This window comes from Spea bombifrons, chromosome 4, assembly GCF_027358695.1.
Source record: "Spea bombifrons isolate aSpeBom1 chromosome 4, aSpeBom1.2.pri, whole genome shotgun sequence".
Classification (NCBI taxonomy): Eukaryota; Metazoa; Chordata; class Amphibia; order Anura; family Pelobatidae; genus Spea; species Spea bombifrons.
This window is the reverse complement of record NC_071090.1, coordinates 91,498,582-91,526,144: the sequence shown is the minus strand read 5'-3', so window position 1 is coordinate 91,526,144 and position 27,563 is coordinate 91,498,582. Positions and strand designations below refer to the sequence as shown.

Below are 27,563 nucleotides of genomic sequence, written 5' to 3'. Positions count from 1 at the left end.
CGCTACCTACCAGAATGCATAGGGCCTACAGTAAAGTTGTTATATATATAAAAAATCTCACACTTTTTTTCCCAGAGGTGCTACTTGAACACATAAAATAGGGTTAAGTGCCAAATTTATAGTAAAGAAACAATCTAGGTTATATAAACACAAAGGAGAGGAATGTGAGACCTCTGGCACAACATCCAGGTGTGCTTGTATCATTATTGCTTCCTCTGTTTGTGTGTAAGAATTTGTGACAGGTTTCATAACCAGTCAGTACGCTGTGTATTATTCTAGGATTCCTTGTATTTCACTGCAATGAAATTGCTGATAAACATTAAATAACAGAACAACCTATTTCCGTAAGCAAAGACCGCGACCGCGTGCATCTCAGTAGAGACAGAGGCTATCACAGCCCCTAGCATACTGCATCTGCAAATTAACCATGAAAGCTGCCGTTTAGTACTGCTACATCTCTATGGATCCTCCATGGGAAGTCTGTAAAGGCGAAATGCCATAGCTTATAATTATATTGATTTGTCGACACCATCTGTTGCTTTCATGTTTTGTTTGCTAGTCAGCGTAATCGAGGATGAAGAATTAGGAAATGCAGACAGTAAACAAGTAGTAAAAATACAGAACTTACGTTTCCTGACATTACTTTTTTGACCATCCTGAAGATAAGGTAGGCCCAATATATGTGGAGAAACTGAAGCACGAACATAAGCATGTTGAAAAAGTAATAGAGGAAGAACGTGGGACAGTAGTACAGGGGGTAAACCACTGTGGCATAGATAATCCTGAAGGGAGAAAAATACAAACAGAACTACAGTCAAAACAGGGGTATCTCTGGATTATAGAGTACAAAGGCATGGACGCCAACATTCTAGGTGCAAACAAAGCAAGAATTAAAGTGTTAAGTCACAAGAGCCATAGGTTCAGAGATGCACATGTGACAGTAATGGCATCTGCCTCCCATTAGAGGAAGCAGGCGATGCCCCTGCGAACACACACCGGTTCTCCAGCAGGCTCAAATAATTCTGTGTGTGAATGAAATGGGCAATTCTTAGGAAATTATATAAAACGTGTTCTAGTCATGCCACAGAACTACAGAGCTGTGCGTGGGCTTTCCCTTTATTTACATTTAAAACAGTATTGTGTTCTCTCATTAGAGGTGAGGAGCCCTCGGACTTGTCCACATGGTCACTAGTAGGTGACATCGATGTCTAAAGCTGGTTATGGGAAAGGTTGACTAAACTATAAATGTACTTACTATTTTATAGACTATATACATCAAAGCTAAAAACTGGACTGTGAAAATACCCAACAGCTGAGGAATTTATTTATAGCAATTTAAATACCCTCCCCATAGTATCATTATCCATAACAAAATATAGTGCGACCTTACCAAAATGGGAAGATGATGAGCCGGCTGATGACAAAAACCACAGCAAACAATAGAAACAGGGCATTGCATGACTTCTTCCACTCAGCGTAACTACACATTTTGGCAGCCTGAGGACAGAAAAAGAAACATGTAACAAATAGCGGCAAGTATTACAAAAGCCAATAAATTCTTCCTTGATTAAATAGTCAATTCAAAACACAAATCTTCCTGGAATAAACTAAACTAAAACAGCCCTTTCCATCTATCACATTTTTCCTACTTATCGCTGTGTATAACCCAGAAAGGAAAAACTGTACCTCTAGTAAAATGTCCGAGACATCGTGCACTAGCAGGGTGAGTGTTCCCATGCGGATATACTTCACACTCCAGGAAAAGTTCAGGAGGAAAATGGTGGCCAAGTGATGGACAATTTGTACGTTAAAATCCTGCAATGAAAACCTCGTTTGAAAAACTTTCACATAAAATAAGAACTTTGTCTACATATTTTCCACCTGTACTAATCTCAAACCTTACTCGAGTATAGCCTTGCCTTGTTTGGGATAACCTTAGGTCTATCTAGGTTTAAATTCCCCCACTGCAAAAACCTCTACCATGTCTGTTCTATGCATTCATACGTGCTCAACGTCATACTGGTGAAAGTAAATTAAAGCCTCAGCCCTATAAATACAGGTCATGTCATATAATACATGTCATATAATGATCTCCTTTGAGCCCGACTAACATTTTTGGACCTGGGTGGGCAGCTAACCCACTCACCACTTCAAATTCACATTCAGGAAGCTCTGAAGTATCTTGCTCCCAAACTGGCCTCCTCAAAAACCTGGCCCAGAACATATTCATATCACCACAGAACTTGGCTCATCTGGATTTAGTAATGGATTAAAGCATGTTTTTTTTGTCTAGCTATATATGCAGACATTATTTAGCCTATCCCCTAATCAGTATTATCCCACTCAAACCGAGCACTGACCAGTTATCTGGAGGGTGCACAGTGGCATATTATCACCTAGGCCAACTAGGTCTAAACCTAGGGTGTCAGATCAGGAGGTAATACCTTTGCAGGGTGTCCTAAAGCGGGGCGCTGTAATATGACATCATATTCCAGCACCCCTACCTCAGGATATGCTGTAAAAATATTACAAAGGACTTCACAGGCTTTTGTAATATACATTGTCCAGTTTAAAACGAGATCAGAGATGGACAATCAGTTCTTAGTAAAGCACTCCAGGGGCTGCTAGCCTCCAGATCTGACCATAGTTCTAATCGGCCTATGCAACAAGCCAACAGGGCCCCCTTGGAACACTAGGCTGAAGGTGCTGCAATGGGTCAGGCTTAGGGCAGCAGCCTCCACAAATACATCACTGGCCATGACCACATCTCTCTTTCTGCTACTAACCTCTTACACTATACAACCTTGAATCCTGCTTCCAATTCCAAAAAACGACCACCTTGCCAAATTAGAATTCCCAGATAACATCCCAAGAATCATCAAAGTCCTCCAAGTTGTGCTCGCCGGTAGAAGTCAGCACAGTACCCTGGTACCTCGTACCTAGCGAGTTCAATGCAGACTCACCAACCAGTCGGGGAAAGCAAAGAAGGCACTTTTCTTAAGATAGTAAAGTCAGTGGGAGGCTATAGTTAGACTCAACACTTCTGTTTCACCAATTGGGCAAATAGTGAACTCTTATGGCCATTTAGTGCCACGTTGAACTAGACCTACACCAATCATTTTTCAGAAACATTAATTGTATTATTTATTCCATGGAATTATCTGCTAAATAGTAAGTCATACTTCCTATCCGACTGTACAACCCATACACAATGATTCATCATTATTCTGTTTGATACATACTCCAGAGATTCTTTTAACAACCAAATCCTGTTATTTCCTATCGTTTCAGAGAATGTTAGAGAATGTACCCTATGATGAAATGCAATTTCCTCTGCCTTCATTTCTGGGAGGGGAAAGCATTTTGAAAAATTCATGAATGACAATGTATCTCTCTAGGGCAATAAATTAGTTTGTAGACCATACACCATCTACTGTAAGGCTTTTCTGAAGTTGGTATCATATTTACTACTACTAAACACGATCTCTGTGCAGCTTCTCTTTTGGTAGCCTCACCTTCCTTCGGACGTCCGATGCAACGCTGAAGAGCAGTGACCAATAAAAGCTCAACTCCATGACGTAGTACCAGTACTGAGAGGACAGCACTTCCTGGGGACAAGAGAAATGCACATCCTTCATTAATGATTCTCATTGACAATTGTTGTCAGAAGCTAGAAGAGACACTAAATATTCTGGTGGAGAGCAGTATTTTGCACATGCACTCAAGAGGATGAATTCTGAATCGTTATTATAACTTTACCTGTTTCGGGTAACCGACCCACACTTCCCATACATCATGGAACCAAGGTTTCTGCAGAAGAATCAGACAGAATTTAGCAAGAGAACAGACTCTGTACAAGCCAAGTTTCATCAACAGCTCCCCAGAATAGAATAAGTGTTATTAAAACCCTATTGTCCTGCCAGCTACAAAAATGTGCACTACTTTGTTTGTTTCTGGGAAATCCCCTGTGTGGTGCCAGGGAACACTGTTACTTGCACGAACATAGTTTGTGGTTGTAAACCGTCTTGGAGCCCTCCGTGCCAAATGAAATCACTTTTAAATCATCTTTGTCTGCTTCCTAAAGGAGAATCTTCTGATCATTAACAATATACATGTTGGAAATGCTATATTCACATCACATCCATAGAAGCCACAGGGAAAATAGGACATTTTCCCTGCCAAGTGATGCCATGCATTAACAAGCACTTTTCCAGTAATTCTGGAAATGGGCAATTGGCCAGACTAGTCTGACAATATATTATAACTAGTAAATTAAAGAGATCACCTTTCCACTAGGTGTAAATCTGCCTCCCATTCACAATAATTTTTAACACTTTTACATTAAGCGTTTGAAAGCTTTTCATTAAGGACGAAGAGCACAGCAGCGTTAAATCGCTACTTCTCAAAGTTACTCTGGTGCCTTTAGCATTCCATGCATTTCATCTGAAGACGAGAACTCTGATGTCCCGAAGCTTGTGCGACTTTACAGCTTTTTATCTGCTGGCCTAACAAAAGTGCTGACACAACAATATCTATTTTTTTATCGTTTACTCCAAAATCAGGGTGATCTGTTGATTTATAGCTGAAATGATGGTATAACAGGCCGTACAAAGTAACTTACGTCATAAAGGACTGCAATCCCTCCAACCAGAGCACACAGGTAAAAGGTGAACCTCCAGCTGAAAAACACGCAAGTGTCAAAATTAAAGATAAAAATCATCCTTACTCAAGAAAATAAAGGAAATAATGTAACTGATTACAAAAGGTTCAAGCCTTTGAGAAAAACAAAAAAACAACCTAATTGCACAAACATTTTGCCATTATTTCTTAATAATATGGTAACATCACGTCGGTGCTTGTGTCACATGAAAAAAAACCATGAATTAGCAACAGCAGCAAAATGAAAATGCTAAACGAGTCATAGAATCATACATTAAACCTAGAAGTTGACATGCTGAAAGTAATTTTTGTGAATGGTTCGGACATTTAACAGTATTACAGATACTATTTCCAACGCGGCATTCAGTGACAGGAGGGTTAGGTTCCGCGGTGTAAGTGTTCAAGTAGTTAACAGCCATGAAAATGTTTAAGAGCTTGTAATGCATCACGTTGCTATGCTACTGGATTCTTATTTATGTATGTTCTTAATTTACAAAGCATGCACAGCACCTGTACACAGTATACCCTTAAAGCACCACAATATACTCCCTTCAGGACCGGGTTTTTTTTTTTTTTTTTTTTTTTAAATCATGTTTGCACTAAAAGACCAGGCTGTTTTTGCTGTGTCTTTCTTCAACTCTAATTTCTCTCCCTCTCTCAGTGCACCCACACAAACCATATATTGTTTTTTTCCAGCACAAGTAGGGCTTTCTTTTAAAAAAAAAAAAAAATATATATATATATAATATTATATATATATATATATATATATATATATATATATATATATATATAATATTATATATTATATATTATATACACACCTTTAGTATGAAAAATATCTAAAAATGTGGGGGAAATTAGGGGGGGGGGGATTTCCCCTATAAAAACTATATATAACCAGTGCAAATGGAAAGAAAACTCCAAAAGTGTATTTGTCCTGTTTTTGGAAACACTTCATATGGGTGGTATTTTCTTTTTTTTTGGCACTTACAGGGTTAAATATAAAATGACGAGCATTGCTGTTTTTTTTGTTTTGTTTTTTGTTTTATAAATGTGGTATCCTGGTCTTCCAAATTTACTCTAACACACACAAAAAAAAAAAAAGTGTGGGGAACTAATCAACAAACAAACCCCTTCCCTGAAGCTGCCTGTGGCTTACAGAATCGCTCTGTGGGAGTGATCGAAGGCGGCGCTCAGGGTGTCTGTGCTGGTCTGCTTAAACACCTGGGCAGACAGCAGCAGCAGCAGCACCCCCGTGATCACCACGATTGTGGCGACGTGGGGGCATTTTTGGGGGTTGACGGTACGTCACGGTCCGCTGGTACCATGATGTACCAGGTATTCAGTAAAAAATAAAAAACTATATACTATCACGTTCTCCAGAAAAATGATGCAATGTTTCCTAATCTGTACCTAATAATTCTTATTATTCTTATTAAGCAAGAGCTCAAATGGAGGCTTAACTAACTCAGTTCACCAATGAGCCTGCCTTATACTTAGAACTACGAAAATTTCTGAACACACGCAGTTTGAAGACCTATACATCGTGGTAGATGTGATTGACAATGTAGGCCATCTAACTAGTGCAGACGCCACCTCAATCCCTGAAATCTTCACAAGAATATGAAGATTTGCACTTAGAAATTCCAAAGAGTGAAAGCTACCACAGTAACGAGAATTATAGAAACATTTAAAATTAGCAAAACGTACATCATTGTTCAGGGCCATTTTAAGGGAGAGCCACCCAGAGAGGTACACAAGAACCCCTAAGGTGAAATCCTTTTTCGTGGACTAGAAGTCCTTTCTTGTAGCTTATTGAATATGAATGAGACAAAGCCTCAGGCGGGAGTCATTTCAGATCCTGACCAGGTAGCCCTAATACCATAGCTTCTGTAGTAGGGGTTTAAATTATCACTGGGAATATTAGCAGATGTTAAATTAACTCATGTGTGCCTGTTGTGTCCTTGTAATGCAATTACAGCCATGTCTGGCAATAGCACCATCCTGTCATAAATTATTACTGATTGCTCTCTAGGTGATTGGTAATTATGGACCCTAGAGGACTCATGCTGCCTCTAATTACAACATATTAAAGCTGAGGCCCTTAAAGTTAACCAGTCTAATGGAAAGCTTCCATTCTTGGTTGGCTTGCTTTCCAAAACAAACAATTAAATGTTCTCGCAATTCTAACCAGATCCCAATCCCAAGGTCACACGGATTTGCACAGGACCTAAGGTTTATTCACTAAAGAGTGCCGTTACTATGTTCTTTCCTATGTTAGCTAGTGCATGTGGTCGCCTAGGGCACTAGGAAAACTGCTAGTTTGCTTACAAACATAGGGTGATAGGCGAGTTAAGACAGTGGACCCTGTCCCGTTTACAAACATAAACCCTTTAATAACCCACTCCAAAGATTCTATGTAAAGACTCAACAATTATGGTTCATAGGAAGCTCCACCAGGTCCTCCGTAAACACACTATAGTCACCTAGGCTCAAGGGGTACTGAATAGTAGGATGGCGTCAGCTGGAAGACACAAAAGCTTAGATCAGTTTAAAAACCAAAGTGGTCCATTCCACACCAAGTAACCCTGTCAATCTACCCATTTAACCTGAGATCGGAGCAAAATCACAGAGACAAGGAATGAACCCCGAACGTTTCCAAGTATGTGACTCTTGTATGAGTTTAAATTGTATTTGAATTGAGGTTTTTACAAATGACTGTATGATTTACAAATACATTAAAAAGCCCCATGGAAGAATGCCGCAACTCTGTGGTTCCTCAGCACTAAAATAAAGACGGTTCCAGCTTGCACGTGGCCTCTAGAAACATATATTTGTCTTGGCATGATATCAGCATTATTACTCTTATGTTATAGTCCATTTATAAATAGTAACCTTAAGAAACACCTATAAAGCAACATGTCCCAAAACATACTAATACCTAATGCAACAAGCGGTTATGTTTTGCTTGGCACGGATAGAATTTGTGGGGTGTTTGTCATGCATCTCCTGAAAAGAAAAGCCCATCCATCAGTATTCAGACAATTGAAAAATACCGCCCGGCACACTTTGTGCCGCGATGCATCTGTGGGCAGCCTGCTGTGTTCCCTTGATTAAAAATGGGTAAAATAGCGGCATGCAATGTTTCCCACGGGTATTGCAGTCGCCTCGACTGCAGCAGACTGGACTGTCCACTGCTGGAGTAGCAGGGCCGGTTGGGGAGATCATGGATCTCCCTCTAACTGGCCTACAATACAGATCTTTGTTTCACTGCTCGATTGATGCCAAGGGGCAGACACGGTGAAGAGAGTTGCAGCAGGGTGAAGGAGTGACGAAGGGACTCTGGGGGTGTAGTTTTTTGGCCATGAGAGAGAGAGAGAGAGAGAGAGAGGGTGTGCCAAAATTATCTTGAAACAATTTGAGGTTTACATTTGCACAAGTATTCAGTGTGCACATACTTATGTTGTGCAATCTTTTTTCCCCATTACAAAAGAGTTCTGCGCACATCAACTAATTACCGTATTGGCTCTAATATAGGCCGCACTTTTTCCCCCCACTTTTAGTCTTTAAAGTGGGGGTGCGGCCTACATTCAGAAAGGCAGCGGGGTTAGGAAACAGATCCCCCGCAGCGGTGCAGGGGACCTGCATCGTACTCCCCGATACGCTCAGACAGCATCCCCTGCCAGCACTTCCCACGGTGGCGGGGGGGGGGAGGTTGTGCCGGCACGGGAGGTTGTCTAAGCGCATCGTGCGGACCGTCCGCACCATGCGTTTTACCTCTGCCCCCCCCGGACTTACCGGAGCAGACTCCCGGGACGGCAGGGGACATCTACGCAATACGCGTATACAACAAGTTGTATTGCGTAGATGTCCCCGCCGGGCCCCGCAAGACACCAGGGAGTCTGCTCCGGTAAGTCGGGGGGGGGGGCAGAGGAGGACAGTGGCAGCATATCTCGGGGGGGGGCAGTGGCAGCATATCTCGGGGGGGGGGACAGTGGTAGCATATCTCGGGGAAGGAGGACAGTGGCAGCATATCTCGGGGGGGAGGAGGACAGTGGTAGCATATCTCGGGAGGGGGGAGGACAGTGGCAGCATATCTCGGGGGGGAGGAGGACAGTGGCAGCATATCTCGGAGGAGGGGGACAGTGGCAGCATATCTCGGGGGGGGGGCAGTGGCAGCATATCTCGGGGGAGGGGGACAGTGGTAGCATATCTCGGGTAGGGAGGACAGTGGTAGCGTATCTCGGGGAGGGAGGACAGTGGTAGCATATCTCGGAGGGGGGGGCAGAGTGGCAGCATGTTTTTTTGGTGCTTTTTTAAAGAAAAAAAACTTTCTTTAAAAAAGCGCCAAACTTTTAGGGTGCGGCCTATACACGGGGGCGGCCTATATCCGAGCCAATACGGTATATATATTATATACCTGACCTGCATTTCTGGCAATGTCTCCACTGACACAAATGAAGAGGGCTATAGTCAACAGCAACCAAACCTGTCCTCAAATGTCCGACATACAATATTTAAAATCTATACCTGGGCTCTTGCGGACTGCTACTCACGTCAGGGCACGTGTGGGGATTGGCGAGCCCCAACATATGAATTTTCTGATAACATGAACAGAATGAGGACGACTGGTTGCTTTGGTGCACAACTGTGCAAAACAAAAGTAAAAAAGATATTCTCTTATCTTGTGGATGTATGACAACACCTAAGACATTTTGTCAGAGGCCCCCAGCTTACATGGAAGACAAATGAGGATATTTCAACAAATCCTGTTTACACAGGTTGAAAGATAACTAGGAAACCAACGTAATTTCATTTTCCAGGACGTTTAAAGGTGAAGTCTCATGGAAAAAATATTTTTCAGCTTGAGCACAGAATACATGGTAACATTACATACAGTAATGTAGGGTAAGAGCGACTAAAACCTGATCCTCTAGAGGCTGCCATTGTTGTCAGTAAAGCGATACATTTTGGATGATCATACTAATCAAAATTAATACTATTTTTTAATGGGAAAAGCCACAGCAAAAATGAAAATGTTAGCATGAATAAAAATAAGGATTGGAGGAAAACACATTTCAGCTCCAACACACTAACAAGGCCAGACAAGGGCAATCTACTCTGCTAAAAACTTTTATTTAAAACAGTATGTTCCTGTAAAGTTTCCATTTAAACTTGTGGATCAAGCTCATAACCACTTGACTCAGATGATATTAAAACAGAGAAAGATGACGTTGATGAAGTCTGTACAGGATCAGGCAGATCTCAGTGTGATTTAGAGATGGTTCCGAAGGAAAATACTTATAGGTATACGCAGTAGACTGGCTCGGCCCTATGAAGGATGCTGGGACTTAAATTCTGCCCGATTTGCCGAACTGCCAGCCTGGGCCTGCCATTGGTTGTAAAACCACTAGACTTTGTATAGAACTACAAGAGTGCAGACATTTCCTATGCATACTTGCAACTGCCAACCGAAGCCACATCGATGAAAACATGGTAGGTGACCTTGGTTTAGGCTTCAATGAACTACAGCCACAGTAGATGACTAGGTTCTCTCTCTCCTACTCCCATCATGAGTGCAGCTCACAAAGACCTCGCCCCATCCTTCCTTCACCCTTCCTCCTACATTGTGCAGAACCCTTTCTTCTGCTAGCACTGCGGGGGTCACACGTGCTACATGACAGCGCAGGCCATTTGGTTACCAGGCTCCTCAGTGCTGTGCACTTGCCTTGGTTCATAAAGAAAACCTTCCGGACGTGGAGCCATTGCCGGCACTCTATTAATGTACTTAAACATTTTCCTTCAAGATAAAAGCTCCAGCACTAGGACTAAAGATACTGTGCTCCTGCCAGTCCGTAGCCCGCAGGGACAGCAGTGACACAGAGTTTCCTTTATAAGCCGCGAGCTATTTGCAGTAACATAATACAGGGAACACTGTGCCGATTCAGAGGCTGGGAAACTGACAGGCTGCGGCACGACACGAGGGTGCGGTAAGAGGCTCTACACGCATTAAACCTCTGATCAGTCTGCTCGGTGTACGCTGCATTCATAAACGACATGACACAGGCCACCCAATCTACTGAAGAAACGCACATTTACAAATAGAACTAGATTTCACACGAGCACAATAGAATATAATAAGCATTATGTGCATCTATAGCTATACAGAGGAATTCTGATGCAAAGTGCTACATGTGGGCCAATCTTTTGGTCTCTAAGATGTTTGCGCCATAATTCTTAAGAGTCTCAGAGTAACGCTATATAAGCAGTACTAATATATACATACAGTACTGTGCAAAAGTTTTAGGCAGGTGTGAAAAATGCTCTAAAGTAAGAATGCTTTCAAAGACACACATCAACAGTTTATTTTTTTTTTTTATCATTTAACAAAATGCAAAAGCGACTGGACGAAAATGTTATACAGCCCACACTACTTGCGTATAGGGGAAGGTAATGAAAGTTCAGTTTAACAATGAACTATGCGAGTTTGGTCTACAAGCAGTGACTGTATCCTGATTTTATCCGGCCGCACACTTCAAACACCTACCATCACTGTGGGCTGTAGTAATATACATACATCCTTACCAAGATTCCTGGAACTTTTTTATCACCGCTGGTCGATCCTGATTTCGTCGCTTCCGGAACCAGCGTTCCACCTGAACAGAAGTGCGATTGATCTTCTTTGCCAAACCATATACCTCCGTCTGCAAAAACATTTAACATCAATAAAAGCCTTCTGTATCACTAAAAGTATTCATCAAATTGGCTGCTGCTTTTTAAAAGCATAATTAATCCCTATCATAGCCTTGAGTGACCTCCTCCTATTCATTGTTCTTCCTAAGATCAGAGGAAAATAATGTAGTAGCCAATATGCATTAGATTTCTAATACTTCCATACAGATTATTTTATCATGTAAACTCTTTTACACAAATCCTCTTAAATATAAAAAGATGGGTCAACAACATATTGTCATCAATATATCAATCATTTATGCTTAATAACCTTCTCTTCATTTGCACAATGTTCTGGAACGCCCCAGGTGCATAAAATCATAGCGTGGACTTAATACTGCGCAATGACTTCAGTGAAGTTTTATTCCCCCCCCTCTTCTGACTCTGATCACCTTCTCTGCAGATCACAGAGACCAGGAGGCAGAGTTCTACTGCCCTGCGTTTCTCAATCACAGCGTGTGTGATCAGACACAAGGAATCATCACACACACTGTCACATTTGACAATGCAGGAAGAGATTTGAGGTATTCAAACACTATCCGTGTAACCGCTGCTTGTACTGAATCCGTCTGCTGACAGGGTTGTCTTGGCCTTCTCAACGAAATCCTGGGTGCAATTTTCACCCATAACAAACCAGGCACATCACTGGTCCTATAGAACTAGCTTCATGTGAAGTACCTGCTTGCAAATTTTTTTAAAGAAACTTAGCTCATCACCGAGAAGCAATAAACCAGGGGTGTCCAACATGCATCCAGGTCAACCGATCTTACGCGGGCCGCACCTCGAGCCCTGCTACTTACCTGTGGGAGGGTCTTCTGTACTGCATAGAGGAAGCGGAACCTAGCAGAGTTCACGTGACATCACATGACTCTGCTCCAGTCCTGCTTCCTCTGTGCAGTACCAGAGAACGCAGAGGGAGGCCTCGCCCCCTGCTGAAGTCTGTGAGCGGCATCGAGGAGCTGCAGTGCAGGTAAGGGGGTGGGGAGGTTGTTTGAATGAGTATGCGTGATTGAGGGAATGAATCTGAGAATGAATGAGTATATGAATGAATGAGTGTGTGTGTGTGATAGCATGGATGTGTAAGTGCTGGAACCTAAGCATGATGGGACAGTGATTGCTGTTAGCAATCACACTCCTATCATGCCAAGTCAGCAGGTACATGCTGAAACCTAGCTAGCTGCCCCCTTGTGTATTGATGGTGCCAGCAGTATGGGGTCTGCACATCACTTACAGCCACCCTGTACCAGCATGCACTGGCTGACTTGGCATGATAGGAGTGTGATTGCTAACAGCAATCACAGTCCCATAATGCCTAGGTACCAGCATTTATTGGGTGCCTGGGTATGATAGGAGTGTGATTGCTGTTAGCAATCACAGTCCTATCATGCCAAGTCATATTGCTAATTTTTTTGTCCAACTGTGGTGTGTTACCTACTTTTATTAAAAATGTGAGTTTTTATTATTATTTTTAAAGGTGGGGGCCATTTTCGGTTTTGGCTAAGTGAACCGTGAATGTTTTAGTCCAGAAGTTTCATTTTGGTGCATCCCTAGAATAATTAGAAGTATTTCATTTTTAATTATCCTGAATTTGCAGTCACAAACCTTTCTAGGCCCAGAAATCAGTGAGAGGAAAAGTAAAGGTTTTGTGTCATTTACTTTATTTTCATCTGCATATTTTATTAAAGGCCATATTTTCTCACAGTGAAAAATGAGTGCAGCCCGCGCACGTATACAATTCTGATGAAGTGGCCCACTGCAGAAAAAACTTGGACACCCCTGCAATAAACCAAGGATAAAAACGTGTTCTGCAGTGACCAGCCAGGAATTGGTATCTCTATCATCGTATAGTTTGTTTTCTAGAGCATACAACAGTGTAAAAACGCATCTTCATTCATATTAACATAGCCTCCTGTCTAATCCAGTATCGGTCTCTTAGAGGAAGTAAGGCTCTTTCGCAAAATGTATTTCACAACATTCTTTTGGGAAGAGGTCCTTGATTATACATCTCAAAATGCTTAGCTAGCAATCAATTTAAATAAATGTCAGACCAGGTTACAGCAAGAAATAGGCCTGCCGGGGTATATATATAAACAATAAAATAAAAAAATAAAAAACAGGTCACAAATAGCTATACAATGTTACATAAACTAAGCGCACTACACAGGGAGCTTGTGTGCGGTAACACTGCTCTACTGTGTTCATCGAGTGAAACAGGGACATCAGGGGTAGGCCAACAACCAAGAGTTTCACCTTAAAACATAGCTTAGAACTTTAAAATAATGGAGAATAAAGCAAATCTGGAATTTAACATCCACTGTAAACAAAGAAGATGGAGTTTAAGTAATCCACACAGACTGGTGAAATCTAGTCAGTAACAATGCCACGCATATTGGAGAAATACTTGAAATTGCATCTGCAACTCTGATGGAACCCAAACCTCCCTTCTAAGGACCATTAAGTCAGGAAAACCATGTTGGTGAACACTGAGTGCATTGCCCAGGTGTCGCTTTATGGATGATTCCATGCCACAATTTGTAATTCATCTTTTGTAAGTTTAAAAAGGGTCGGGCCTAGTTATTCCTAGTTAGAAGGAAATTTTAAAGTAAAGCGCCTCAGTTTTATTTTGCATACTTCTTCGATGGAAGAAGTATGCTTATTAGGTTGATGCTTCCAAAACGACAATAGTAAAGACAGTATAAGCATTGGGAGAACATCCCTCATCGGGCACCAGTCCATTTAACTTTTCTGTTAAAAACTGTAATGGTCTGTAGACCTCTCGGGGGACGATAGCAGAGGGAAGGGTAATGATATTATTAGAATAATAATGTTCCCTCATAAAAGGATAGATGCTCTAAGAAGTAGTACTGTATACCAATATTTCTATATTAACTGTAATATAAGCAATGTGAGTGACAACTCGTATCACTGTGCCATTGTATACAACAACAAAGAAACACTGATGGTTGGCAGTTACAGAAAGCAACAACAGCTGCCAAGATGCAAGAAGGTTTTCGGGGGTGAAAGAATGCTGGGCGAACACGACCTCAGTAGTCCACAAACCAGGGTTCCTTAGCCTTTTGGGTATTACCAACAAATGCACTATATGACCAAAAGTATATGAACACCCTCCCAATTACTGAGGTTTTAGCTGTCTCATTGTTAACAGGTGTATAAAAGCACACAGGCATCCATCTCCATTGACGGAAATTGGCAATAGAATGGGTCGTACTGAAAAGCTCAGCGACTGAAAGCGGCACTGCCATAGGATGACTGTAAATATGAAATTTAAATGAACACCATTTTGTATTAAATATACATGTTGTTGTAGACACTTTTGCCAATGTAGACAAGTCTTGTTCATGATTTATTTCTCATCCTTAAGTAACGAGATAACATATGTTTACCTGTCTGTATGCTAGGAAGATATTTACTCTTGTGTAAATAAGAACTTTTTCTTTAGTCTGTGTTTGATATGCTGAGTGTTACATTTTTCTTTGTGAATGGTTTTGTAGCAGTCTCCCTGAAATAGTATTTAAACCCGCTCGCAACAATGGATAAATTGAGAAGTGACTGAGAACGAACACCTTGCGTGTGTCTGAATTATTTACTTCTCCCAGATATCTGCGCTGCCACTCTGAAGGTTCTGCAGATTTACTCAAGAGCTCCCGGGAGGCTTTCGGCTCAACAGAGGCGTCCCCCATAAGAGGAGGGGCGAAACATTTTCAATGACACAAGTCAGTTTGAGGATTTGGGAAGCAACATCAGCACAAGCGCTTTGCGTCTGAAGCTTCATGAAATGGGTTTCCATGGCTGAGCAGCTGCACAGAAGCAGCTACTGTGCACAAAGCCAAGCGTCAGCTGTAGTGGTGTAAAGCACATCGCTACTGGTGAGTGCACTGTACATAATATTGTCATCGCACCAATTTAACTATGCATTATGAAAGACCAGCTTAGCTCTTCTTGCACAAGGTTGACTCTTTATAAGTGGAGTCGGTGAACTAAAATTATTTAACTACTCACCTGCAAATTCTTAATTTAAAACAGATATATATACACACACACACATATATACATACACAAACACACACCATTTCTATGACATTATTGTCACTTCCAGACTATTGGTCCAAATATCTTAAAAACAGCAATACAAAGCCTTTTAATTTACTAAGGAAATGACCCATGGATTAGGACACCGTAAACAAATCGACAGATTTTACGATGAAGAAGTGATATGCATAATGAAACACGGATCTAAAATTACATAAATCAAAATAAAAATAAAAAGCTACCAAAAGCTAGTTTTTTCTGAGATTATATGATGTGAAACAATGTGAATCATTGTCGATATACAGTCCAGTTACACCTGTTATTTTTGTCTTAGCGCAAGGAATAACGAAAACATTATAAGGTTCCCACGGAACAAACACAATTACCCCATTTTTCTCTGGCCATCAAGAGCCTATAGCAGTGCAGGTTTTCATGTCATCCTCAAATAAATCAAGATATTGGGATCTTTTATGTGTTTCTATGATTTAACCCCTTAAGGACCAGGCCGTTTATAATTTTTGGACCCTTTGTGACAAGGCCGTTTTAACACTTTTGTGGTGCTCGTGTTTAGCTAGAATTTTCTCCTCTTCCATTTACTGAACCCACACAAGTTATATATTTTTTTCAGGACAAGAAGGGCTTTCTTCAGATACTATTTTTTGATCATACCATCTAATTTCCGATAAGCAAAATAATAAAATATGATGGAAAATTACACACACACACACACACACACACGGATTTGAAAAATCTTTTAGGCTAGGTTTCCACTTGGGTTTTTGTCCTGCGTTTTTTTTCTTGATGAAAAACGGCAAGAAAACTGCCACTGCATTTACCTGCGTTTTGGCGTTTTTTCTGGAGTTTTTTTTCTGGCGTTTTAGCCTTTCTGTGGAAATTGCTTTTTTGACCTCAGGCAGTTTTTCCAGCCTTTACAAGTTAGAAGTTTCACCCAGCTAAAAGGGATTAGGATAAATGGCAAGTATCTGCCCCCTCCTGATGTCATTTACTTGGTAGAGTTCTACTTAAACGCCCCGGCGGACCCTTTTGTCTCTTTTCTGTGGTTTGTAAGGCATGCTTTATTCCGAATGTCTGCTGCTCTAGGAAGATTGCCCCCAAATGATGGTGCAAATTGTTTGCTGTTGCTTTTGGCACGCAGGATCCAGTTGGTATGTTTGTTTGTAATGGCATGTTATGTCCCAATGGTGTAAAATTCAATATGAACTTTGTTTTGTGAGAAACTGTTTGTTTCCAGCCTATTTCTCGTAGGACACACAGATACTGGGTCCATCTTCTGCATTGTAACTGTGGGAAAAAACGCCATAAAAAACGCCAAGGCAAAAAACCCACATGGCTTTTTCATGGCGTTTTTTCTCTCCCATTGACTTCTATTGGAGAAAAACGCCAAGATTTCCTTGCAAAAAACGCCAGTGTCAACATGCTGCGATTTTGAAAAACTGCCACAGAGCCCAAAAAAGCAAAAAAACGCCAAAGAGGACTGAAAAAACGCCAAACAGAAAAACGCCAAGTGGATATAGCATTCTGCGATTTCCTATTGAAGAACAGCTAACATCTGGCTGCAGCGTTTTTTCACTAAAAAAACGCCGTGTGGCTGAATTGGCGTTTTTATGGGCGTTTTTAGCACAAAAAAAAACCAAGTGGAAACCTAGCCTTACTCTTTTTTTTCTGCACGTTATGGGGCAATAAGTACAAGTAAATAAGTACATTTTTCCCCCAAATCTGGTATTTCTTCCCCCATGTGCAATTTCAGTAATTTACCCCATCAAACCATATCATTTTTTCAAACTAGACACACCAGGGTATTTTAACCCCTTTCATTGCACTAATTCTACTACCAGCCTTTGTCAAACTTTGTGGTAGTAATTTATTCTGTGCTTTTTATGACACAAACTGTACTTCAGGTATGGATGTACAGCTCCTGGTATATGTCACCGTCAACCAACAACCCAATGTGTGTTCAGCATCATCTCCTGGGTACAGCGATATCACCTATGCATGGGTTTGTCTTATTTTGGATGCTAAAAAGCCACATTTGGGAGGTGCACCCCCCCGTTTTGGTCAATCTGTACCTTTGCCCTATCTTTGAACACAGCCACTCCAATTTACCCCATCAAACTACATGAAACATTGTATCTGGGGTGTTACACTCCTATCTAAATTGTTTTGTAAGTGTACAATTTATACTTTCCCCCCTTTCCTGTGTTTCAACTTATCCTTGGCAATTGACTCCTCGCTTATTATATTATCTTTTATTTATATCGCGCCAACAATGTACACAGCGCTTACTTCCCAGATTTGTGAATCGACTTTATATTCCTAAAACGTTATTCTCCTCAACACAATAGCCAACACAGTGTATAGGAGAGTTACAGCAGCGAAGTTGAATAGAACTTCCTGACGATTAACTCCTCACTTTTTACACAGTTTCACACGTGTCAGGTTCACCAAGGCTCAGGATTGGCCTTGCGGACTGTTTAATTGTACATGGGTACAAAAAAAAAAAAAAAAAACTACAAAAGGAGACTGAAGAGAATGCCAGCTTGGCACTCTGAAAGTACATACATAAGGACGCATGCCCTGCTACATAGGCAATATCTGATTTATTGTTTAAAAAAAAAAAAAAAAATTAAAACAGGCAAATGCTTTTGCATAGGGAAAGCAGAAACCGTCAGGATCTTGCTATCAAATTTACAGGATACAGGATATATAAAAAAAATAAACACTTTTTAATGGCTAGAACTTTTACCAGCGTAAACGGAATCAACTGAATCATGCAAAGCTCTCGCACCCCATACCGCTCTGCTATCTAAACACTCTTCCTCCGTGACACTGAGCTTTGCATATCTGCACAACATGCAACAAATATACTTTGCACAGTCAAATTATGTAGCTTTCATGACCCCCGTTGTCTAATTTTAGATTCTGGTCAGTGTTTGGTCCCCCCCCCCCTCGCTGTAAATACTCAGATGCACACATTCACACACTCGACCCAAGAGGGAAATGTAGCCACATAAAATACCGATTATCCTCATGATGTATGCTATAAGAATGGGAGAGACAGCCGAGGTCCAAAAAGCTTTGGTTGTTATGCTTATCTTTTTCAAAGGCTATCAACCCTCAATTCTTAATTTCCTTGTCATAATAGATGCTTTAAAGAGGAAAAGAACCATACAAATTAATTTCTTAAGATGGTTTGTAGCAGCTGAGGTCTATGTTGTACCAGATCTAGGTTAGTAATCAAAGCCAAATCTGAGAATTATTTCTCAATGTCCCCGTTTACCCTGGTTAAAGAATTATAAGTTTGTCCTGGAAAACCCTGGTTTAATCGGGGGGACTGCTCCAGTTATGAACGCTGCAAATCTTTAACTACATGCTAGGCTTGATTCTGCTAGGAAGCAGAACCATGATGGAAAATAGACTGAATATTACAGCAGTGTCTCCGACACTGTTACATTAAAGCGGGATCATGGGCAGGAGAGGGTGATGTACCAACTATAACTACATATGTGAGATATATATATATATATATATATATACACACACATACATATATATACATACATATATACATACACACACACACAATAAGCTCCTGCGTGCAGGGACTTCACTAGGAACACAGCACAAAGAGGCTGTGTTACAACATTGCTGCCTGTGCTTCACATGGTTTACTGGTACATGTAAGTGCAGCTTACCCACATATATATCCACTCATGAAGAATAACGAAAATAATACAGAAAACTTAACTTAAAAGGGTACTTCGCACAAAAGAACAAATCACTAACTTAATTTATAGATTACATATACAAATTTCAATTATTTTTAAATTGCCTTTAAATGGTGTGTCCTATAGCTCTCAGAATTTCACGGGCTGCATCAAAAGGGACAGGTCAGGATAAACTTAAAAATTTAATATACATACCGATATAGGCTACTCGGCAGACAAAGTAAGGTTCGATTTGGTGGGACAGACGGTTAATAATTGATAACTATTGAATGGTTAGTAATTGCACTTTATGCAGCATAGTGAAATGTTTCATGTTTGTGTAAGTCTGTACAAAGCGCAAAGCTTTGAATGGCTTTGGCTATGGATTTACATTTGTTATCTTACATACATTAGTATTATAATCAATCCCCAGCCTTTGTTGATTAATCTAACAGGTGTTTTACTTTGTGTCACTGAAGAATGTAGTAGATAACATTAGCTGAGAGACTCAGAGCTCCATTGAAGCAGCTATAACCTTTTGAGTGAAAGGGCATTATGCAAAGTGTTAAATACACAAGGGACTAGTATTTCACCCTAATGCGATTAAACACTAGAAATTGAATGATTTATACATACTGGTTATATTATATATACACACACACACCAATCAGCTATAATGCTATGACCACCTCCCTAATATTGTGTACCCCTTTTGCTCCAAAACAGCCCTGACCTGACCTCCACTAGACCTCTGAAGGTGTGCTGTGGTATCGTAAGCAGCGCACCCGGTCATCCACGTGATGTAAAAGAAAACGTGATTCATCAGGCCAGGCCACCTTCCTCCATGGCTCCGTGGTCCAGTTCTTATGCTCACGTGCCCATTGTAGGCGCTGGGCCGTAGACAGGGGTCAGTATGGGCACCCTGACTGGCGTGAGGCTACGCAGCCCCATACGCAACAAAATGAGATGCACTGTGTGCTCTTACACCTTTCTATCAGAACCAGCATTAGCCATCACAACGTGGCCCTTGTCAAAGTAGCTCAGATCCTTACGCTTGCCCATTTTGAGAACGAAACGTTCATTGCTGCCAAATATATCCCATCCACTGACAGGTGCCATGATAACAAGATTATCAGTGTTATTCTTTTCATGTATCAGTGGTCATAATACATGACCTGAACGGCGTATGTGTGTGATACGTAACTACATATATAAATCAGGCCCTGATTTCTCTATCTATAAACACAGTGCTGTTCATACGTTTAGGGTCATTTAGTGGTATTTCTAACTAACATAATCCCAAAAGAATTTTACAGTGATCAAGTAACCTTTTGAACTTAAATTTGGATTAGCGGACATGCCATTGGAACACAGGAGTGATGGGAGTGATAAAGGGCCTCTCTGTACACCTATGAAGAAGGTCTGCACTGTATCTCTGTTCCATGTCATTTTAATGAACTAAATTTGTTTTTCTTTCAAAAACAAGGAAATTTCTAAGTGACCCCAAACTTTTGAACAGTATATTCAGTGCATATTCAACCAACATTCAAGCATGGCATGTACATCACTATTATGTTTGCCAGTAAGTTCTTGTGTATGGTTCCATTGTATCTTCAGACTGCCACGCTCTCACCGTCAATGTGCAGCAGCTGGGAAGCACTTACTTGAGATGGGTGTTTAGAGCTCGAGATGTAGAAACTTTCCAAGACCGGATTACCAGGAGCTTTTAGTCGGACTTTACTCTTTATCCCCATGGCTCGAGCCACAGGTGTGGCAACAAACCTGCAGATATAAAGATATATATCACAAATCAGACTTTGATATCCCTGTATAAAGCAACATCTTTGTGATATACTAGTATTTGCATAGAGTACAATCTGAACTCATTTAATAAGTGCCCTCTAATTAACCAACATTGTACACATCCCGGGCAGGCAAAACACTAAAAACAAACATGCAATCATAGCGGCATCTCAGACTGAATTCATAAGCACAGCAAACACATTAATTTACTATGACGTGTGTCTCCAACAACGTTCTATAACAGATCATCAGGTCAGATAGGGCATGTAATTTTGATCAGTCCGATATTACTGCTTACGTGCCAATCATTCACTGCAAACTGATTGGTGCATAATGTTACGTATGTGACCGTGACCATCACCACATGGTAACTACAAAGAGAAATGTATTCTACGTAACAAACCTTCTAGGCTGATAATGAGAAATCTGTGGTCACATTTACGTTTTGACAGCATGTAGAGGAACCTTTACATGATCATATCTATGCTAGCCTGTCTGGTGGAGCAAACATTCCATTTCAGCTAGAATACTTTATGACTGTTGTGTGTCTGTTTCCAGTTCTTATCTTCACAGCCTTTATCTATATAGTCACAAATTAGCCTGACAGTTGGTAGTGTCTGGTGGAGGTGCTATCAAACAGTAGGCTGGGATATCAGCCATATAGCTTACAAATGATAGATTCATACACACAAACTTACAGATATGAATAAGAAACGCATCAGCTGTGTATACCGATAGGAGCAGTCCCCTCGACTTCCTGTTCTCAAGATCTGCATGATCATTTCTTCCTTGTGTAAAATCATTCTTTACCAGATTATCCTATTCTATGTAGCGTCTGTTTTATACTTTTACACCGCTCTCATGGCTGCAGGCAGAACTGCTCAAATACAAGCCGCTTCACAGACTTTTGTAGCATTTAGCAGAACAATACATTAGCCCGGCACAGAATCCTTCAAACAAAGTAACGCATCTGTTTCCTGTTTACAGTCTGACATATCAAAATAACCCCTAATATATAGAGATCCAGGTACTCACTATACCAGGTACGTCCAACCTGCGGCCCCCCAGCTGCTGCAGGACTACACATCCCATACTTAGCTGAAAGAGCATTATGGGAGATGTAGTCCTGCAGCAGCTGGAGGGCCGCAGGTTAGACACCTCTGCACTATACTCCCTATAAAGGAAATGGTAATGTTGGTGTACCTGTAACCCTGCTGTTCCATAACCACTACGAAGTTTGACACTTATGGCTCATGGGGGTTATGCAAAGAGGTAAGAGACCCCTGGTTGCTTTGGCGATTGCAGAAATTCACTTTATACATAACCTGCATTGTGTCATGTATACAAGGCTGCAAGTGTTCCATCAAATGGAAACGCTTAGCAAGAAAAGCTTTATAGCATTTTGTTTTAATTCAAGGCTGCTTATACCTAAAAGGTTCCTCTCACGTGTGATCATCGGATGGTGACTACACATTTACCCCCTTCAGCTGGATCTTTAGGGATCGGAAGAAACTGCTAGGGTACGGCAGAGGTGGCAGAGCAGCATAGATGCTGGAAGTATAAGATAAGTAACATGATCTATATGTATATTACATGATTCTTTATGACTTTCTAATCATTAGCCATGGCAGAGTGTGAGTGAGTGTGTGTGTGTGTGAGGGGGGAGATGAGCAAATAACCAAGGATAAAAACCACGAACACCCTTCTGATAGTACTAAGGGTCAACGACAAGACACACAAAGCACTGATCCTATCTATACATACACTCCCCTGCATGGAATAACAAAAGCATGAGCTAACATCAATTATTGAGCTCTTAAATGTCATAGTGTCATACGGGGCAATGGTCTCTTCCACTACAAACATGAGCAAAAGCTATTATTGGAATGATCCATATCCATTAGAAAGTTATGAAGGTGTGCCCAACACAGAGAAAATGTCTCCTTATATTTGACTCACAGGGTGTGATCTGTTTTATGCTGTAGGAGCGTCTGATCCACTTTCTGTCAGATCTTGCCAGAGGTACAGTTTTTTTTGTTGTTGAAATAACTTCTCCTTTAAAGAGATATACATTCTCCGCTAGCCACTATTGAACCAGGCGGTTGGAACAGCAAGACAGCTGCAAGTATCCTCTCATCCAAAGCAAACTCATCACGAATTGTCAGATAAGAGCTCCGCTGGAGCTTAGCTGGAGGGAAACTGTAGGAAATTATGCCATCATGTCATTTGGCATCACAAGGTATTCTGCTTGACATACTGATCTCACTCAAACTTATATCCTTCCAATCTGTTATTAACCTCCTCCTTGTATGCTCAGGGAACGGTGAATCCAACCCTGGCCCTCCTATTCCTCAGGGTGAAGAAGTCACTTTTTCAGGATCTTAGGCACAGTCCCCTTGGGTAATACAGCTCAGAAAAATGTATTTCCAGCAAAGTGTAGCTCCCAATTGGAGCCCTCTCTGACATAAACCCTGCTGGCCCAGACTAACCAGCCTAAATATCTACTAATTACAGCCTCCCTGTCAAATCCGACTCTGGCAAATCCCACAGACAGCAGGTAATGCTACACTTTTGAGTAGGGATTCTTCAGGATCTCTCTTTGTCCTGGGAGCACTGGGGGACTCTCTTTCCTCAACAGTCTCTCCAATTGAGGCACCAGGGGGTTTTAATGCCCAATATTTGTGCCTGATGCAGGCTTCGTCAAAGCCCTAGACAGAAACCTGCAAACCTGGATTGGGCATCCAGTCTGTTGCAATACTGGAGTCAGAGACCGGGGACCCATACAAAATATCATCCATTGGCTCTCCATACACTCCAGAATAAATGTAGACTCCAAACTCTTGCCTACAAGGCCCTTAACAACACTGAGCCCACTATATGTACCACCTGTGCTCTTCCTATTCTCTGAAACTCCCTACCTCCTTCTGTCAGACTCTCCCTTCCATATTCCAACTTTAAATGCAAAAGTAAAAACCCACTTGTTTAGAGGAGCATAAAATCTATCCTCCTAATACCAAAACCCGTTTTCTTAAAGAAACCTTCTGATATCCCGACCTCCAAGTACTCCATGCTATTGGCTCTGCACATCACCCTCACTACAATCAAGTCATCTTCATCCAGTCAGTTCCCATCCTTCTGTCTCATTCCCCTCAACTTCCTAATAGGTCCCTCTTCTCCTTGTGTTCTTGTACATTTTGTATATTGTCAACACTCCTTTTGTTGTCTGTTTTCACTTCCCTTTTGTAACAGCGTTGCAGAATCTGCTCTATAAATACAATTTAATTTAATGTCAATGACGCTGGTACACTAGTCTGCTAAATGACCTCACATGTCTTCTAGCTTAGGTGCCCCATGCAGATTTTTACATTTTTTATTTAAAATTCATTTAAAGCGGTTCATTCAGATAAAAGATGTGTGTTTTTTTTAGTACACAAAGCAGGATCACAATATATAATTTACAAATTCATGTAAACGTGGTCATCGGGACTTAGATGTTTGATTAAAGAGTGAGTTGTTTGTTTTGATAAGATTACACAATAGAGGGCATAATACACCTTTAGCATGAACTTCCATTCAAGCAGCAATTTATGTTAGGGCCATGAGCCATTTTACATATGTTAACACTAAAGCGCTCATTGTGTATTTACTAACCTAGTAGTTTGTGGGAGCGATAAACAATTCAAGTTCCTGAACTAACTCCGAACTACAAAGGGCCAGCCCCGGTGAGCCTTTCCTTCAACAATGGCTGATCTGACCCTACAAAACACACAGTTAATCTGTAAAGTGACTTTGAAGAAATCTCCCCAGATTAACTGCATACACATGGAAAAGCTCAATGGGGCCGGCCCCTCATAATGCATAGAGGTTACACAAGTTTTCCCAAAACTAACAGCTAACACAAGTTAATGTCTAAGAATCCAGGAGATGTACAACTTGTACTACCTTTTGACCAAAATCTATTAAATAAAACGCCTGATCCAAAAGTGGCAGTGGAGTGCTAGCTCTTCGCACACAAAGCAAGCCAGGGATATCAGGATCGTCTTACATGAGCATACATACTTTCAGAAGAGAACCTGCCCTAATAAATATAAGATAGAGTAGGAAGGAAAACGGTTTGCCCTAAAGGCCCCTGTCACTTTGTTAAAGGTGTCATTGCACTCAAAACATGCTTTCTTGGAAGGGTTTGGGAATTTTAAAGTACCGGGAATAAAGCAATCATGCTAAATTCAGCACAGTACGAGCAGGGAACTTTCCAAGAAGTGCCTTACTTGTTGTGAGTTGCCCTATTTGATGGATTTCCCATTAGTGGCTGAGCTCATACCCATATATATGGTACAAATTACTTGGAAGAAACTATTCAACCAGATATTCAGGGACCATTCAAGTAGGATATGCAACTGCTAAGGAGTGTCATCAGTAGATTTATCAGGTTGTTTTTTTTGGGGGGGGTTGTTTGTTTGTTTTTTTAAACATACTGGTTTGTCAACATTTTTGTTGCCTAGGCTTGCGTGTAGTTAAATCTACCAGTTGGATAGACATGGGCCAACATATGTGATGCGGAAATGAGGAAATCTTTACATGCGTGATTTTAGCGTATGCACACATAACGCAGAATGAAAAAAATGAATCAGAATGAAATGTTAGCCCTGTGCATTGGGACTGCAGTCCACACAGCATGCGCAGCACTTCCTGATCTACTGTGCTTGGGTGGCAGCCACCATGTGATCTGTGCTGCCCACCCCTGGGGTACCATGACCTGACACTGCATTACAGCAGGCAATCGCCTGGGCCTGGTTCATTACATTATCAGAGAAAACACAGCACACCTTTTCTACAGAGAAAGCCTTGTTGTAAAAAAAAAAAACTCAGAATGTCTGTGTACTAAACATCAAAGCCGTTTAGCATCAACATTGAAAGAGGAGGCAAATTTAACCCATTAGTCAGACATCAGGCACCCAGGGTGCTAAAGTCTGGGAACAGAAGTCTATGTTTTTTTTATTTTTTAACAAAGTCCCTCTCCCAACCAGATAAACCTTTGCATTACGTGGGTCCAAACTTTGGTCTGAATGCCTTCATTTGAATAGTTGTACTTTGCATATTACAAAACTTTTAATGTGAGTAACGTTCTATCTTAAGTGCAATTCATATGTTTCAATTGTGCTTTTTTATGAGATCAAAATAATAAGTGTTCCTGCGTACCTTTTGTATAAATAAATAATATCTTGGTTACATACAAAACATCTTCAGAAACAGTAAAAGAAAAAGTAAAAAATTAGCTTTTAAGGCCATTTGCAGGATTGTGTCTCCTAGAAATTGACACATGGCATGTTCTGTATACGTCAAAATTCCAGGCCTTAACTATTTCCAAAATAAATACCAGCCGCGGTATAACTTCTCAGCTCAACTTTTATCAGCCAGGTGTTGTATATTTGCTATATTTTTTTTCATTATTATTATAATATATATATATATATATTTAGAAGAGACATAAGGTTTCTCAATTTTGTTCCCGGAGCAGCGAGAAAAATAAAACCCTCCCAGCAATTAAATTAATCGAATGAGACATCCTCTCGGCACAAAGTTAAGGCAAAAAGTCCCTCAATTTAGTTCTAATTTCCCCAAACACAGGCAAAATACTATAGAATGGTAACCCGGGGCCCTAACCAAGTGCAAAAAGAGTCTATATGGTGGCACAAGCTATAGGTAAGTGCATCCTGCAGGCCTCGTCCGGAGTGTGAATGAGGGGAGCTATTTCAGAGGCCCCCCTTAGTGACTCTCCTGTGGGGGACACATATTAATGGAAACCGGGGCATGTACCGGATCACTAACCGGCCTCCATTATGCTGGGGGTTCCCACACACACTTTATCACATAGTTTCAGGACTTTCCCGAGGGGTTGCGGCAGTTTGCTGCTAATTTCTTAATTTGGTCACGTCTGGGAAATGAGGCGCTTACCTTTCGAAGGCATATCGGAGGAGCATGAAGAGTACAGCCAGGGGGATGGTGATGTAAAGCTGGGACGGGGACACGGCGCCATTGCCTTCACTGTTCTCCAAATCCTCCCAGGTGTAGTTACACGGCAGCCAAATTCGGTCCCACCAAAACCAGTCGCTCACGGTGTGTAACATCCTAAAGAAACAAGGGAGAGCCCAGCGTTGTCAAAAAGGGAGAGGCGGAGGGTGGCACTTGTGTAACGTGCGCGTCTCTCTGAAGCCCTCCTTAACCCCCACAGCCTCACACGGCTACAAGAAGAGTCCTGTGACCGACACACTGCATGCAAACGGGAAGTGATTCATTCTGGGTTTTTTTTTTTTCTTTTTCTCCTCTTCTCTCTCTCTCTTTTTTTTTTTTTTTTTTACATTTTTTGTACTAATCCAGCTTTATAAAGTTGGAAAAAAACAGCTTGTCCAGACAGCGTAATGTCAGAGGATGTGGAGGGCATGCGCTTGATTGGTCTGCCACATCCTGCTTCAGAGGCTCTTAAGACAAACATTCGCTTGTTTGGCAGAAGCAACTGGAATGCTTCAGAAAGAGGCGGCTTAACAGTGTCAGTGCCGGAGGCATAAAACGCCATAGTTCTGCTGGGATAAC

General features: G+C 41.2%; 1 protein-coding gene across 1 annotated transcript in view; it reads right to left on the bottom strand.

The window, feature by feature from the left end:
* Positions 1-27,563, bottom strand: part of CERS3 (ceramide synthase 3) — a 34,294-nt gene that overhangs the window by 1,973 nt on the left and 4,758 nt on the right. The window contains exons 2-10 of the mRNA XM_053462376.1: positions 26,928-27,101; positions 20,834-20,951; positions 11,248-11,366; positions 4,622-4,679; positions 3,760-3,810; positions 3,516-3,608; positions 1,687-1,815; positions 1,391-1,497; positions 629-782 (exon numbers count right to left, since the gene is read on the bottom strand). Of these exons, the coding sequence (XP_053318351.1) occupies positions 629-782; positions 1,391-1,497; positions 1,687-1,815; positions 3,516-3,608; positions 3,760-3,810; positions 4,622-4,679; positions 11,248-11,366; positions 20,834-20,951; positions 26,928-27,100 (1,002 nt within the window). The 5' untranslated portion in view covers position 27,101. The remainder of the gene's footprint in view (positions 1-628; positions 783-1,390; positions 1,498-1,686; positions 1,816-3,515; positions 3,609-3,759; positions 3,811-4,621; positions 4,680-11,247; positions 11,367-20,833; positions 20,952-26,927; positions 27,102-27,563) is intronic.